This window comes from Pseudophryne corroboree, chromosome 1 (genome assembly GCF_028390025.1).
Source record: "Pseudophryne corroboree isolate aPseCor3 chromosome 1, aPseCor3.hap2, whole genome shotgun sequence".
Classification (NCBI taxonomy): domain Eukaryota; kingdom Metazoa; phylum Chordata; class Amphibia; order Anura; family Myobatrachidae; genus Pseudophryne; species Pseudophryne corroboree.
The window spans coordinates 1,207,028,562-1,207,042,364 of NC_086444.1; the positions used below are offsets into that span (position 1 = coordinate 1,207,028,562).

The 13,803-nt window shown below is 44.6% G+C and overlaps 1 protein-coding gene across 1 annotated transcript in view; it reads left to right on the forward strand.

The window, feature by feature from the left end:
- The first annotated feature begins 1,976 nt into the window (after positions 1 to 1,976).
- The window catches only part of GFRA4 (GDNF family receptor alpha 4), a 729,620-nt gene continuing 717,793 nt past the window's right edge, over positions 1,977 to 13,803 (forward strand). Inside the window, exon 1 of the mRNA XM_063925339.1 lies at positions 1,977 to 2,989. Coding sequence (XP_063781409.1) covers positions 2,941 to 2,989 — 49 coding nt within the window. The 5' untranslated portion in view covers positions 1,977 to 2,940. The remainder of the gene's footprint in view (positions 2,990 to 13,803) is intronic.

The following is a 13,803-nucleotide window of genomic DNA, read 5'->3' on the forward strand; positions in this document are numbered from 1 at the left end:
CCCTAATACATCCTTCTGCAATTTCCCCCCCAATTCATTTGTTATTAGTAATATGTTTAGTATAAAATAGGATCAGGCTTCAAAGAAATGCTCACATTTATCACGCTTTTATTTTTTCTTGAGAACATGAATCAACAGAATAAATGAGGAATTTACAGGGAGAAAAAGAGAAAAGTACTGTAACATAATACAGGGAAGCAATCTGTATTGCATGAAAATTCCTTTGCTCTTAGTACTGTATGTGTACATACTGTACTGTATATCAACACAGTAAATGTCCTTTTCACACGTTCACATACATGACAGAGCGCCTCTATCATGGAGTGAAATAAAGCAATTACATTTTTTATGGGGGTGTGACTGCATCATGGAGCTGGTATATGAACTATTATAAAACCACTTTTAACAAAACTTGAATGTACATGTAAAGTCCTTATAGTTTCACACATAGGGCCTCATAGTCCTGCAATTCAATATAAAATGATTATCCTGGGGGTCACAAGGTAATTCTGTCTTGTGAAAGGGTAGGGAAATCACCCTATATCCAAAAAGAGTAGCAAATAACAGTACAGAATGCTTTTAGTGACCACCAGCAAAGTATTTGGGGTATTCAAATACCCCTTTCACACCGTACAAATAACCCGGTTTCAACTCGGTTTATTGCCAGGTCGACACGGGTCGCTGTGAGGTGTGGAAGGGCCCATGGACGAATTCACGGGTCGCATGACCCGGTAATTCAAGACGGGTTATAAAAAGCGTTATTCCCAGGTAATTACCGGGTCAGGTAATAATTGCCGGGTCAGGATTGCGGTGTGTAGGGTCCATAGCCGGCTCCCACCTGGGGAGGATCCGCTTCCAATTCCCGGGTTGGACCTGGCATTGAGATCTGAAAGCTGTAAAAGGTGTCAAATGGCTGATATTTGCATCGTAACGGTGAAAACAATTGATAGAAAGCGTTTTCAGCTAATTGAATGCTCTAGATAACAGGTTCTCAAACTCGGTCCTCAGGACCCCACACAGTTCATGTTTTGCAGGTCACCTGTAGATTTTTAAAGTGTGACAGTTGGTGATACACAGTGCAGCTGCTGGGTGACATGGAAAACGTGAACCGTGTGGGGTCCCGAGGATCGAGTTTGAGAATCACTGCTCTAGATGAATTTGGGGTGCATAAAAATGCCTATGATGTGATTTTGTGTCATTTTTAAGCCACTTTGGGAAAAAAATGTTAAAAGAACAACAGTAACTCCCCTCTGCAAGCTTAAAAACACCTATCCCATCCATATAACGCCCCTATATACCTGTCCCACACAATTACACCCATTAGTCTGCTTTTTTGCAGAATATCACCCCAAAAAATGGCATGTTATTAATGGACAAATTATGCTATTTAAAACTTCTAAGTGCATTATTAATTATTAAAGGGGGTGTCTCAAAAGTTATTCTGAGTGTAGTATTCAACTCTCAACGCAAAACAAACACTTTCTTCTCGTCATGAATTGATTTGTCCTATAATTGATCTGTATTATTAATAATAATAATTATTATTATTATTATTATTATTATTATTATTATTATTATTATTATTATCCTTTCTATGGCGCCACAAGGGGTCCACAGCAAAGTACAAAGTAAGCAGAAACAGTGCAAACAATACAAGGAAAAGCTGCGATGGTAACAAAAAGATACAATCTATATAAACATTGTAGCAGTGCATTCGCATGAACTGCTGCCACAGTTGTCATTAATATGAAGTTACTTTGTGTCAGTGTTGTATCCTGGCCTGTACCCTGCATTGCCCAGTGCCAGTCCGGTCCCTGGCACCTGATGCAGAGTTGGGGGCAGCAGTGCTTCCCCTGTATTAAGATTATCTGCCCATTTCCCAAGGTAACCACAGGAGTAGAACCTTCGTTAGCTAAAATGCAGAGTACTCCAGCAGACAGCTGTTAGTGAGTGGTAGGGGGCAGGGCAGCCACCAGGGGGGGACTGCGGGGACCGGTGTTGTGTGCCCCAGTCTGCCCAGCCCAACTCATCCTGATGCTGGGAGCTCTCCCTGTGATGAGTAGACAGCGCTGAGCCACACATTCCCCCATTCTCAGGCAGTGTACCAGTGAGGGAGGGACTGGTGCTGTGAGAGAGGAAGAGGGAGAGAGGAAAAGAGAGAGAGAGAGCAGCTGCTACTGACGATTTATTGTTTTTTTCCCTTTTTTTTTTTTTCTGTCCATTTAAACCCCTCTATAGCTCAGTACAGTGACAAGCAGCCTGCTGATCCACAGACCTGAGACAGCAGTGCATTGTGCAGGATGTAGTGAGGACAAGACCAGGATCTGCCAGCAACAGCACCACCACCACCAGAGCCTGGAGCCAAACTCCTGGCACTGCCCAGCTGTGTGCATCCATCCCCAGGACCCTCTCAGGATAACAGGATTCCCACACTGGCACCAGGATCCCCCCTCTCTGTGCCCAGGGTACCAGGAGTCACCCCTCCTGGCGCACCACCACTTGGACCCCCTTACCTGCTCCAAGGATACCAGGAACCACCACACCACCCCCACTTGGCGCACCAAGCCACTTGGACCCCTGCGCACCTGCTCCAAGGATACTGTACCAGGAGCTGGGCACTCTCAGGATTTGGGGTTAGCAGAGCCAGGATATCAGGTCTACCCTTAGGATACCACTGCCAGGATAGTGTACATTGCTGGAAAGTAAGCGCACGGGGGAAAGCGCGCAGCGCGTCTCGGTGGATGAAGTTGGCAGAAGGGGGTGCGTTTAAACTTCTCATCACCCGGATTGCGTCCGCCTGGATGGTGCAGCTGGGATCTACAGGGGGATGTGTATAATACAGGGTGCAGAGAGTAAGTTACACACCTGCTGCGGAACCCACAGCTAAGCCAAGGACCCGCTTCCAAATCCCATTCCCTGTGCCCCCAGGGTTCTGCCACCATGAGCTCAGTCAGGCTGTATGGATGCGTCCTGCTGCTCCTCATCTGCGGTAAGTCCTATGTACTATTATTATTACTACGTGCTGTGATGTGTGGCAGGGCTGGCATTAGAGGGCATTGCACACTTCCTTGGTTTTCTGTGTGATTGCATTTGTACTTAGCTGGGCACTGCACACACCAGGCTGGGCATCGTGTGTAATGATGTGTGCACAGGCTGGTACGGAGTTGGCACTGCACTGCGATGTGCACACATAAGCCTGACACTTTCCCTGGGGGGATATCTGTGCATGCCCATATTGGCATTGAGCATAAATATTACAATGCTAGAGAGACATGGCATGGCACGGTGTGTGGGGTGGGCACCTGGAGACTGGCACTGAGCTGGGAAGCTTTCTCTTGGCACCTTTGCCTGTGGCAGCCTGGGTATTTGCATACATGTAAGCCTGTTAGATTGCTGTGAACAGTACAAACCTGAGTACATACAGGCTGGTTTTACACTGGCATGAACCTGCTGATGGCATTGCCAGTTTGTCATGGGACTGGCACCTTGCTGGGTGGGCAGTAGTAGCGCGTTTGTATACAACTGTAAATGGAAAAATAATATCCTGCACAAAGACTGGCATCTTGTTGTAGTGCACATTGTATCTCAGTGCCCTAGAAGGGCAATCATTGTGGTGATTTCCAGACTGGCACTGACAAATGATACAGGGGGTTTTCACATCACTAGTGGCAGAAGGAATTGTGTGTGGGAACAGAAATTTTTGTTGTGATGGAACTATGCAAGAATATAGAGTATCTATCTATCTATCTATCTATCTATCTATCTATCTATCTATCTATCTATCTATCTATCTATCTCTATCTATATAGATATATTTATACACAGTATATATATATATATATAGAGAGAGAGAGAGAGATTATCTATCTATATACACACACACATATATCTATATACACACATATAAACATACACACACGTCATATATCTATATACACACACACACATATATTTATATATACACACACGTATGATGAATATATTGCACTGGTACTGTGAAACCTCGGACTCTGGTGGAAGTGCTGCAGCCCCTATTAGCAGGTAGATGTAGCATACTGGAGCACTGTATGCTTGTGTATTGGAAATGCATGCATCATAACATTTCCTAGAGTTCAGACTGTTCAGTTGTTGCAGGCACCCATATGCTTGTAAAGAATCCCCCTCTATACAGGAATGAGAGAGTTGAGGTTACTCATCTGCATTTCAGCAGAAGTTGCTCCAGACCCCTCTCTCTCTCTCTCTCTCTCTCTCTCTCTCTCTCTCTCTCTTATGTATTAAGGCTGAAGGGTTGCAGTGTCTTCGCTTCAGCTGAAGAAGCCTCTATGTGAAGTCTGTACCTCTCCCCTGTTAATGTGCTGTTGCTGTAATGTAGTCTCTAGGCATTTACACTATGTGAATTTTCATCTCACTTTTAACATGTGTATAGAATATTTTATACTAATTTTAATTCCAGAACCCATTTTCCCCCTCCTACCCCTCTACCAGTCACACCTCCACCCTCTCATATCTCCTGTCTTTTCTCTCCTTCAGCATGCCATCCTTTATCCCTATACTGCGTTGGATGTGTCAGTCTTGGTTTTTGATCGGTACCCCTTCTTTGTCTGGTGACCCCACTCCCTCGCTCCTCTCAGAGCCCCCACAGTTCCCTCTACAGTGCTGTATAATCATTTCTGCACTGGATGAGGTTGCTCAACCAGCACATTGCAAATTTCACAATCTATTTGAAAGCTGTTTTTTTTTCTTTTCTTTCGCCGTTCCCATAAAAACTATCAGGAAGAAACGACTCGCCTCTTCCAAGCGCTCCGCTAGCTCCAGATCCATAGAAATAAAAGTGGAACCTTGCTAGAGACTCCTTTAACATTTGCTTCAAGTGCATTGTTTGCAGACTCCGAGCCGGAATTACCAGCGCTCAGAATTAACATATCCTTAATAGTCTCATATTTAAAATGGATTTATTCGCAGCGCATTGATGGTATATTTGATGAGATTAAGTCATTGTTGTTGAACAGTTTACACCTTGTACGATTTAGGGATTTGCTAATGGTATTTGTGATAAAGCTAATGCCATATTTAATGGCAGACTCAAGACAGGTGAGTTTGCATTTTTTGGGGGTGTTAACGAGGATTAATATGGATTAAAAACTGTAAAAAAAAATATACAAAAGAACTGGGAAAGTTTCTGATAAAGTGGTTTACATGTTTCTTGGTGTGGAAGAGAAAGAGTTAAATCTTTGTATAAAAGGGATTAGCCTGGAGGGAGGGAATGTCACTGCAAATCTAGATGTAACCCTATGACGGCCAGGCTCAGTGGAGTCATAGTGGCCACACTCTCGTTGTCGTTCCTATTCTTTTCTGCTGCCAGAGCCCACACAGCCTGTAGGAGACACTCGTTTCCTGTGAAATATCTCCCTTTGTGGATACAGAGCATGGAGCTCCTATATCTAGGAATGAGATAGTCCGTTCTAAAAGAAGTTCTGCTATACAACCAAACTCCACCCTCAACCAGCAACCTCAGCTGCCCACATGCCTCCACCAGAGCCTACAGGCCTCTGCAAGAGCCCTTGGGGCCCTAAGCAAGGCGCTGGTATGGGCCCCATCAGCACCTTCCAGTTGTAAAAATTAAAACCCACATAAAATAGGTTAGGGTAATTCGGGCCCCACAGAGCCCACAGGGCCCTAGGCAGAACCGGCCCTGACCAATTTGGTGCCCTAGGCAAGAATTTGTCTTGTGCCCTACTTTCTTCTACCTTCCTATGTGAGAGATTTTGAAAAAGGGGCATGACCTCAACGAAGGGGTGTGGCATCATGGAAGGGTGTGGCCTTATGGGGCTGTGCTCCCCTTCCTCCATTGTATGGTGCTGCCCATCCCTCACAGATTCACCCCCCCCCCCCCCCCCCATGTATCTCCAGCAACCACACTTAAGCTTGGTTGATGTCTTCTTGCTATACACCTCCGCGTCTCTTCTGCTCTGCAGTGAGCAAAGAAATACTTTATTGCACTGGGCACTGCCGGTGCAATAATGCTACAGCAGCTACAAAGCCTGCATTAAAGCTACAGCCCCAAATTACTAATTAGAATTTAATGTCCAGCCTGCCCAGGTGCCCATAGGCTTTTTTCAGATGCTCCTAGGCATTTGCCTTTATGGCCTATGTCTAGGGCCGGCTCTGGCCCTAGGCAGGAGCTTAGGTTGCCTAATGGATGACCCAGCTCTGTCCTCACTATGTTAAAGGGCCTGTTCTGATGCAGCGGATTTGTAGGGACAGAAAATATATTTTGCAGTCATGACTGGCAGGGGCTTAGCCAGAATAATGTGGGCCCCATAGCAACATTTTCAAGGGGCCCCCATCCCAATGCTTCTAGAGAGACACCTCTCCACAGCAGGTGTTCATTTTATGCCCTATAGTAATGACCTAGTTCATACTCTGAACCATAGTAGTGCCTCAGTTAATGTTAAGCCCCACAGTAGTGCCCTAGTTCACATTATGTCACATTGTAGTGCTGCCAGTACACATTATGCCATACAGTACCCCCAATTCACATTATGACATACAGTGTCCCCAGTTCATATTATGCCACAATGTAGTGTCCTCCAGTTCATTTTATACCATATTACTAAGAGAAGGTCCAGGGGCCAAAAGTAGATATTTGAAGGCACCAAGGCAAATGTTTGTAAGTGCCACTATGTACCTCCAATGGTGGAAAATGTATAGGTCACATGTAACTGTGACAGGGAAGGTGGCCCCTCTCAGCTCTGGGCCCCATAGCAGCTGCACTGCCCGCACCTATGGTAGCTACACCCTGTATATAACATATGTAACTGTGACAGGGAAGATGGGCCCCTCTCAGCTCTGGGCCCCATAGCAGCTGCACTGCTTGCACCTATGGTAGCTACACCCTATATATAACACATGTAACTGTGACAGGGAAGGTGGCCTCTCTCTGCTCTGGGCCCCATAGTAGCTGCACTGTCCGCACCTATGGTAGCTACACCCTGTATATAACTCATTTAACAGTGAAAGGGAAGGTGGCCCCTCTCAGCTCTGGGCCCCATAGCAGCTGCACTGCCCACACCTATGATAGCTACGCCCTTGATGACTGGGTAAATGTATCATATAAACCATATCAAGGTGCAGTGGATAGACTGACCACATGGGAAAGCACACCCTCCCTTTCTACAGTGTAAGGATATGGAATAAGGAAATTATATATTGTAAACTGATCAGGACTCTTTGCATTTCATACAGCAGATAGTAATAGTTGAACAAACCTTCGGTAATGTTTATCTCCCAACTGCTGTGTCTGGAGTTTTACCCTTTCAATCTATTGCTAACGTATTACTGCTAATGACTCCCTTACTGCTATACACAGCATGGAGGATATATTATTTACATGTTTTTTAATAGCTGCAACATAACATGATGGATTAATAGTGGACAGAACAGCTCTCTGATCTCTTTCTATGAAACGTTTGTGCTGAATGTACCTGAACAGGTTATTTTCTCAATCAAGCAATGCATATATCTCAATTACCTTACTGTTTATTTTGTTTGGCTAACTAATTAGAATGGCTTATATGCTATAGTTGTGTGTCTAGCAGGCTTTAAGTGCTTGAAGCTCCATAATCTGCAGCATTTACACTTCCCCCTGGTTACATACATTGGCTGCAGAACAAGCAATACTGCTGTGTTTATTTAAGGTAAGAACGGATTTAACAACGACCATATAAAGGAAGCGACGGCTGGTCCATCTCATGGGATCCAGTGACGATAACTGCACTCTCAGTAATGTCTACCTGGCTCCTGTTTGCCAGCGGCGGCAGCCATTTTTGTTGGTTCACCCTATGTTCATGAGAATGAAGTGCATGGGATCAGTTTTTTAGGGCAGATGTGCTTCTGATGCCAGCGATGTGCCGTTGCGACAGCGTTGGAACACCGGCAACGTAACACTACTTTGTCCCAATTTCACCCCTAAATTGCTAATTTTTCTTCACAGCCAATAGGAGTGCAAAGAAAAATTGACAAATTTAGGCTACCATATGTGCTGGTAGTGGTACAGTATGTGCACACTCATATATCAATTAACTGACTCCTATGAAGTCAGTGGAAATAAGGGACTTCATAGAGGCATGAGGCATTTAGTGCCTCATTGACATCATTACTTCCTGTTCAGTTAACGGGCTGAATACTGGTTCTTTGGCTATCTCCTCTGTGTATAACTGACAAGTAGCTAACTTTATACTTGCCTGGAGATGAAGTCCAAGTGGCAAGTGCTGGGGAGAGAGACAACGCGTTTCGCCATGCATAATGCTGAAAATTGCACAGTGGAGGGACGGGGGCCATGTTGGAAACATCCGCTGTGAATTTTGTCATCAAGGCCTGCCCACTTCAGGGTGATATCAGGGGATGGCCCCTGCTCTCCTAGGAGCTCAGTGTTTCCTGGATATTATGAGAAAGTAGTCAAGTCTCCCTGTTCATTAGGTTTGCTTGACGTTCACTAAGAATAAAATAAGATGAAATTAAATTATAAAAATAAGCTGAAATTAAATAAGGTAGAATATAGCATTTTTCATAACTGGGGAGCAGTTCCCTGAATCTGCAGAGCCTTAAAATCCTGCTACCATGCATCTCTGTTCATGGCTAGTACAGCCCGCATGTAAATAAAACACAGCCTGTAACATGGCAGTTAGCAGCTGATTGGCTGGCACTTTATCTCTCTCCAAGGTTTGATACACCTTCCCCTGTGTTTGGATTATCGCAGTGAACTTTCCAAAACTGCATTTTACCCACTTTGTCTGTAAAAAGAAAAGTTGCAGGAGGAAACAGATTCCTTTATATCTGTTTCATTGATGAGAGCAGTAAATTCCAGTAATGAGTGGACAGGAAGCATACCCTGAGATTACCCAGAAGCCTCCATTGTATAGTTTCATGACTTATGCCCTTACTGTGGCATGCCAAAAATCAATCTGAATTTATGACTTGACTTCCTACCCTTAACATCTGGACCAACATAAAACATTTAATAGGGCATAAAATGACCTCTGCCCTTTCCTCTGACAGGGGAAATGAGTGACCATCATTGCTGCAGTTTGGAGGTATCTTCTTACATCTGCCAACTCATACAGATTACGAAATAAATATTATATGAGGGTCTCTTACTTCATGCATCATTCCTAGATCGGATCGAAAATAAAGCAGGAATATTATACAGAGATCTGGGCGGCGGGAGCAGAGGTATCACATGGCACTGCACGGAGCAGGGGTCATGCTACTGTCTGTCCGGCCAGCACTATGACTGATATACGGCTGGGAGGGGGACCTAGTGTTAAGGCTTATTCAGGCCTGTTCATGAATGGCACAGACATTGGGGGTAATTCAGAGGTGACCGCAGCAGCAAATTTGTTAGCAGTTGGGCAAAACCATGTGCACTGCAGGGGAGGCAGATGTAACATGTGCAGAGAGAGTTAGATTTGGGTGGGGTGTGTTCAATCTGAAATCTAAATTGCAGTGTAAAAATTAAGCAGCCAGTATTTATCCTGCACAGAAACAATATAACCCACCCAAATCTAACTCTCTCTGCACATGTTATATCTGCCCCCCCTGCAGTGCACATGGTTTTGCCCAACTAATAACAAATTTGCTGCTGCGGTCAACTCAGAATTACCCCCATTGTGAGGCTAGTGTTACGCAGAGAACCAAAACCATGAAAAAAGTGTCAGTTTATTAAAAAAAGAAATATTAAAAAAAACACTATAATATAGTGGTTGCACAGGAAGAGTCTTGTTATTCCGGGTCTGAACGGACCTAGTTAATGGGAATTTTAGAAGTTGTTCGATGCATGCTACCGAGAGCTGTCACAGCTGATTACGGTGTGAAGGTCCATCCCAAGTTCTCGGTCACCGGCTTTAATGAGTTAATAGACAGGCCTGCTAGCAGCGGTGTATACAGCAGAAGACGATTTATACTTCATTTGCCTGATGACGCGGTTACAGAATGAAAAACTGGATCAAAGCACTTGCTCCACTATTACTTTTTATCTCTCTGCTTTCAGCATATGAGGAAGATCACCAAGCACTTTCAGAGAGACCATAGGGGGCCTACAACAGGGCTCCCCTATTGCCATCACTGACTGCATATACATTATTAACTCCAAACTTGACTTCATAATTACTGGCAGCTGCTCTTAGAACAAGTTTGCCCTCTGGTACAGAGGGCATGGATACCCCCTGGCTGAATCGCACTGTATTATGGATTTGCCTGGTTTGCAGCATTGCATGTAATGACAACTGATCATGTGATACATTCACTCGTGTGACCCTCACCTCGGCCTGGCATGCACTGAACGGGTAGCCCTCCCCTTATCTAGTGGCCATTTTGTCCCTACAGCATCCACAGCATCCACAGTAGGCTCCTGCCTAGGGCCCAGAGTGCACTAAGGGGCCCACATTACCCCCAACCCACATTCATATTGTTTTTCATTTTTTATTTTGACAGACCTAGGTGGGTAAGGGTGTCACGCCAACATGTGTCTTAGTACATGTTGGGGTTTTAATATGACTGTGCACTGGAGTGAACATCGCACGGTTCCCCTTCCTAATGGACAGGAGTTATGCGCTTTGGGCCTGATTTTGATTTGGAAGTACAGAGGGGAAGTAATCAGGATCCTGGCTGTCGGGATCCCGGCAGTCAGAATACCGACGCAGGAATCCCTACACTATTATGAAAGCCGACACCGTCATCCAGAATGGGTGCACCGGTGCCGGAATACCGACAGCCGGACTGCCGAATGAAGACACACCGTGGTGCTTGAGAGGTGAGCCGCGAGGGTGGTGGTGTTAGGTTTAGGCTGCGTATTGGTGGGTTAGGCTGCATACCTGGGGGGTTAGGTTAAGCTGTGGGGGGGGGGGGTGTTAGGGTTAGACAGCCCCTCAGAGGGTTAGGGTTAGGCTGCGGGGGGGTGAGGGTTAGGTTTTAGGCACAGGGGATGGGGCGTTAGGTTTAGGCACCTCCGGGGGGTACTTAGGGTTAGGGGGGAGGTTAGGGTTAGGCTGCAGGTAGGGAGGTTTAAGGTTAGGGGGGTGGAGCGTGGTGAGAACACCCCTTACTCACCCCAGTCAGGCTTTTCACCAGCGGGATCCCGGTGTCGGTATTTCGATAAATGTATTTGCTCCCCTTTCATGGTTTGTACCAGATACAAAGTTACTTGCTTTTTTTTTTGCTTATCTTCCAAATCAGAAGCTGACCCTTAATACTGTATTTTAATACTTTGGGTAGAATTCAATTGATTGTGGTAAATTTTACCACCCAAAAAAAAATATGGCTTTTTCGTGATTTTTGGCAAGATGGGTTATTTTGGGGGGCAATTCATGTAAAGCCCTTTTTTTTTCACGGTTATATATACCCGCCATCATGCGAAAACACATGGTTCAAGGAAATTATTGCGCCCGCGAAAAAATGGCACTTATCGTGGATTGTGTTTCTCCTGCCTCCAGGCAGGTGAAACAAAATCCCTGATAGTGTCGGCTATCAGGTATAATTGAATTACCCCCTCGGGGATCAATTAGCTGCGGTAATTTACATCGGCTAATTGAATCCCTCCCCCGGTGTGTAGAAACTGAAGGCACAGCTGTTACACAGAATAGTTCCTTGTCCAGAACCGGTCTACCACGTAGTAAACGACAGCAGGTACAGTGTCCTGTCAGAAATATGGTTCCTCTAGCTTTTAATGTCCTATTGTTGATTGATCGTCCTCATTCTCCCTAAATTCTTGCATTCTCTAAAACATTAGATACTTTTCCTCTCTGATACATTTCTTCTCCACCTCTGAATCTCGAAAGCCCGTATGCAACTTGTATGTTTTGTTTTACTTGCCCAGCAGAATTGGATTGGTCTGTTTGGCCATATGGGGCTTGGACGATCCCCCATTATACCAGCTGTCATTCCAAATCTCTCATAACTTTTATGCTACAGATAGAGCCCTCTTCATCTTTGCCTTTAATAGGATTAAGTGAGCCAGGGTATTTTGTGTTTATTTTTTTATGGTTGCAGGTACTGAGGTTTTTATTATCACATTCTGCACTGAATGTAGAACACAGCGTAACCGGATGGCATAACCGTGGGAATTGTTCTTCATTACCGTAGCACAAGACGAAGAAGGAGCTGCTGTGCCACTATAATTATTCTGAGTCTCAGAGGTCTTGCTTTGGGATTGGAACATTCTAAGAATCCTTAGAAGGATGTATAAATTAGCCAGTCTGCTTGTCATACTTGATGAAGAGGGTCTATTACTCAGGGAATTGTTCACATATTTTCATCGGAACATGTTCTCATCTGTACAACTCTTGCACGTTCTACCTAAATTGGGTACTCCTGACCCGTCATTTGTTTTATTCCTAATTGAGGTCTTTTATCATAACGCTATAGCTTATACATTCGCTTCTCGAGAGGCGCAGATGCCAGAGAAGTTTCCTGGCAATTTATATTATGTTGACAACATTTTTGGACAATTGGATTGACCCGCATTTGGACACAGTGGACAGATGTATCCACTATTGGTCTATGTTGCGATGAAGTATCATTTGTGTTCTCATTTTTTACTTTCTTTTTTCTTGACAATAGACAGTACACAGTTTGTGATCTGTGCATGGCAATTAATACATTTGCATATTACTGTACACATAAGTTCTATAGCAACTGATATACTGATGCACCAAATTTGGGAGCTGAAACATGGAGGGCGGAAAACGAAAGATGGTTAGGCGTGAAGGAGGAATGGATGATAGGAACAGGGAACTGGATTTGAGCTATAGTATAATATCGCCAGACTACCAAGTTCTTGGTACCTTTTGGTCCACACTCCAAAGCAGAAATATATTGGATTTCGCTGCCCACCCTTAGGGGGACATTTACTAAGCAGTGATAAGAGCCCGTGGAGAAGATGCCCATGACAACCAATCAGCACTGAAGTAACATCTATAATTTGCATACTATAAAATGATACAGAGCTGCTGATTAGTTGATGGGGCAACTTCTCCACTGGCTCACTTCTCCGCTTTTATCACTGCTTAGTAAATGTCCCCCTTCAGTCCCTTAGGGCCCATAAAGAGATGTTTTACCAATATCCTCCATTACTATTAGACAGGAGAACCAATTCAATGAAATTGTCTGCATTATAAAATGGTCTCTAGAATTGTGTCCTACCAAGAAGCAAAGAACTATACCCAAGACTAAATACAGAAGAAACCAATAAAACATCTACAGTAGGGGCCTATTTTAGTTGAAAAAAAGTGTGAAACGTCCAGATTCTTGAACTGATTTTAGAACAATTTGGAACAAATCTAGCCAGGAATAATACAGTAAGCAGCTCTCCTGGCAAAGCTCCAAACTTGTACTTTTGCTGTGTGTGCCGTGACCTACGTAAGGCCGTGCAAGCCCAGTTTGGAACCTGGAGGAGGTGGACGGTTCTCTATGGATCACTCTTCACACTCCGGGACACTAACACTGTATTTGAATGGCCTTCTGTAGCGCACCTTAAAGGAATGCAGGAGATACCGTATCTGTGACATCACCTGCATTGCGCCATTAATAAATAGGCAACACACTTAAAATTGTGTTACTTGCAAAGTTACTCCAAAACTTTGGGAGGGGCATGGCCACAGGAGGAGAAGGTGTGACTACGCCCTGTTGTGTATTATGTCCTGCATAGTGGGTGTGAGAACGAGGGCGTGGCTACACCTACCTGCAATCCCGGGCCCCTGCAGAAACCCTTTACTCTGAGGATGAGAACAGTAGCGGATCTTGCTATGG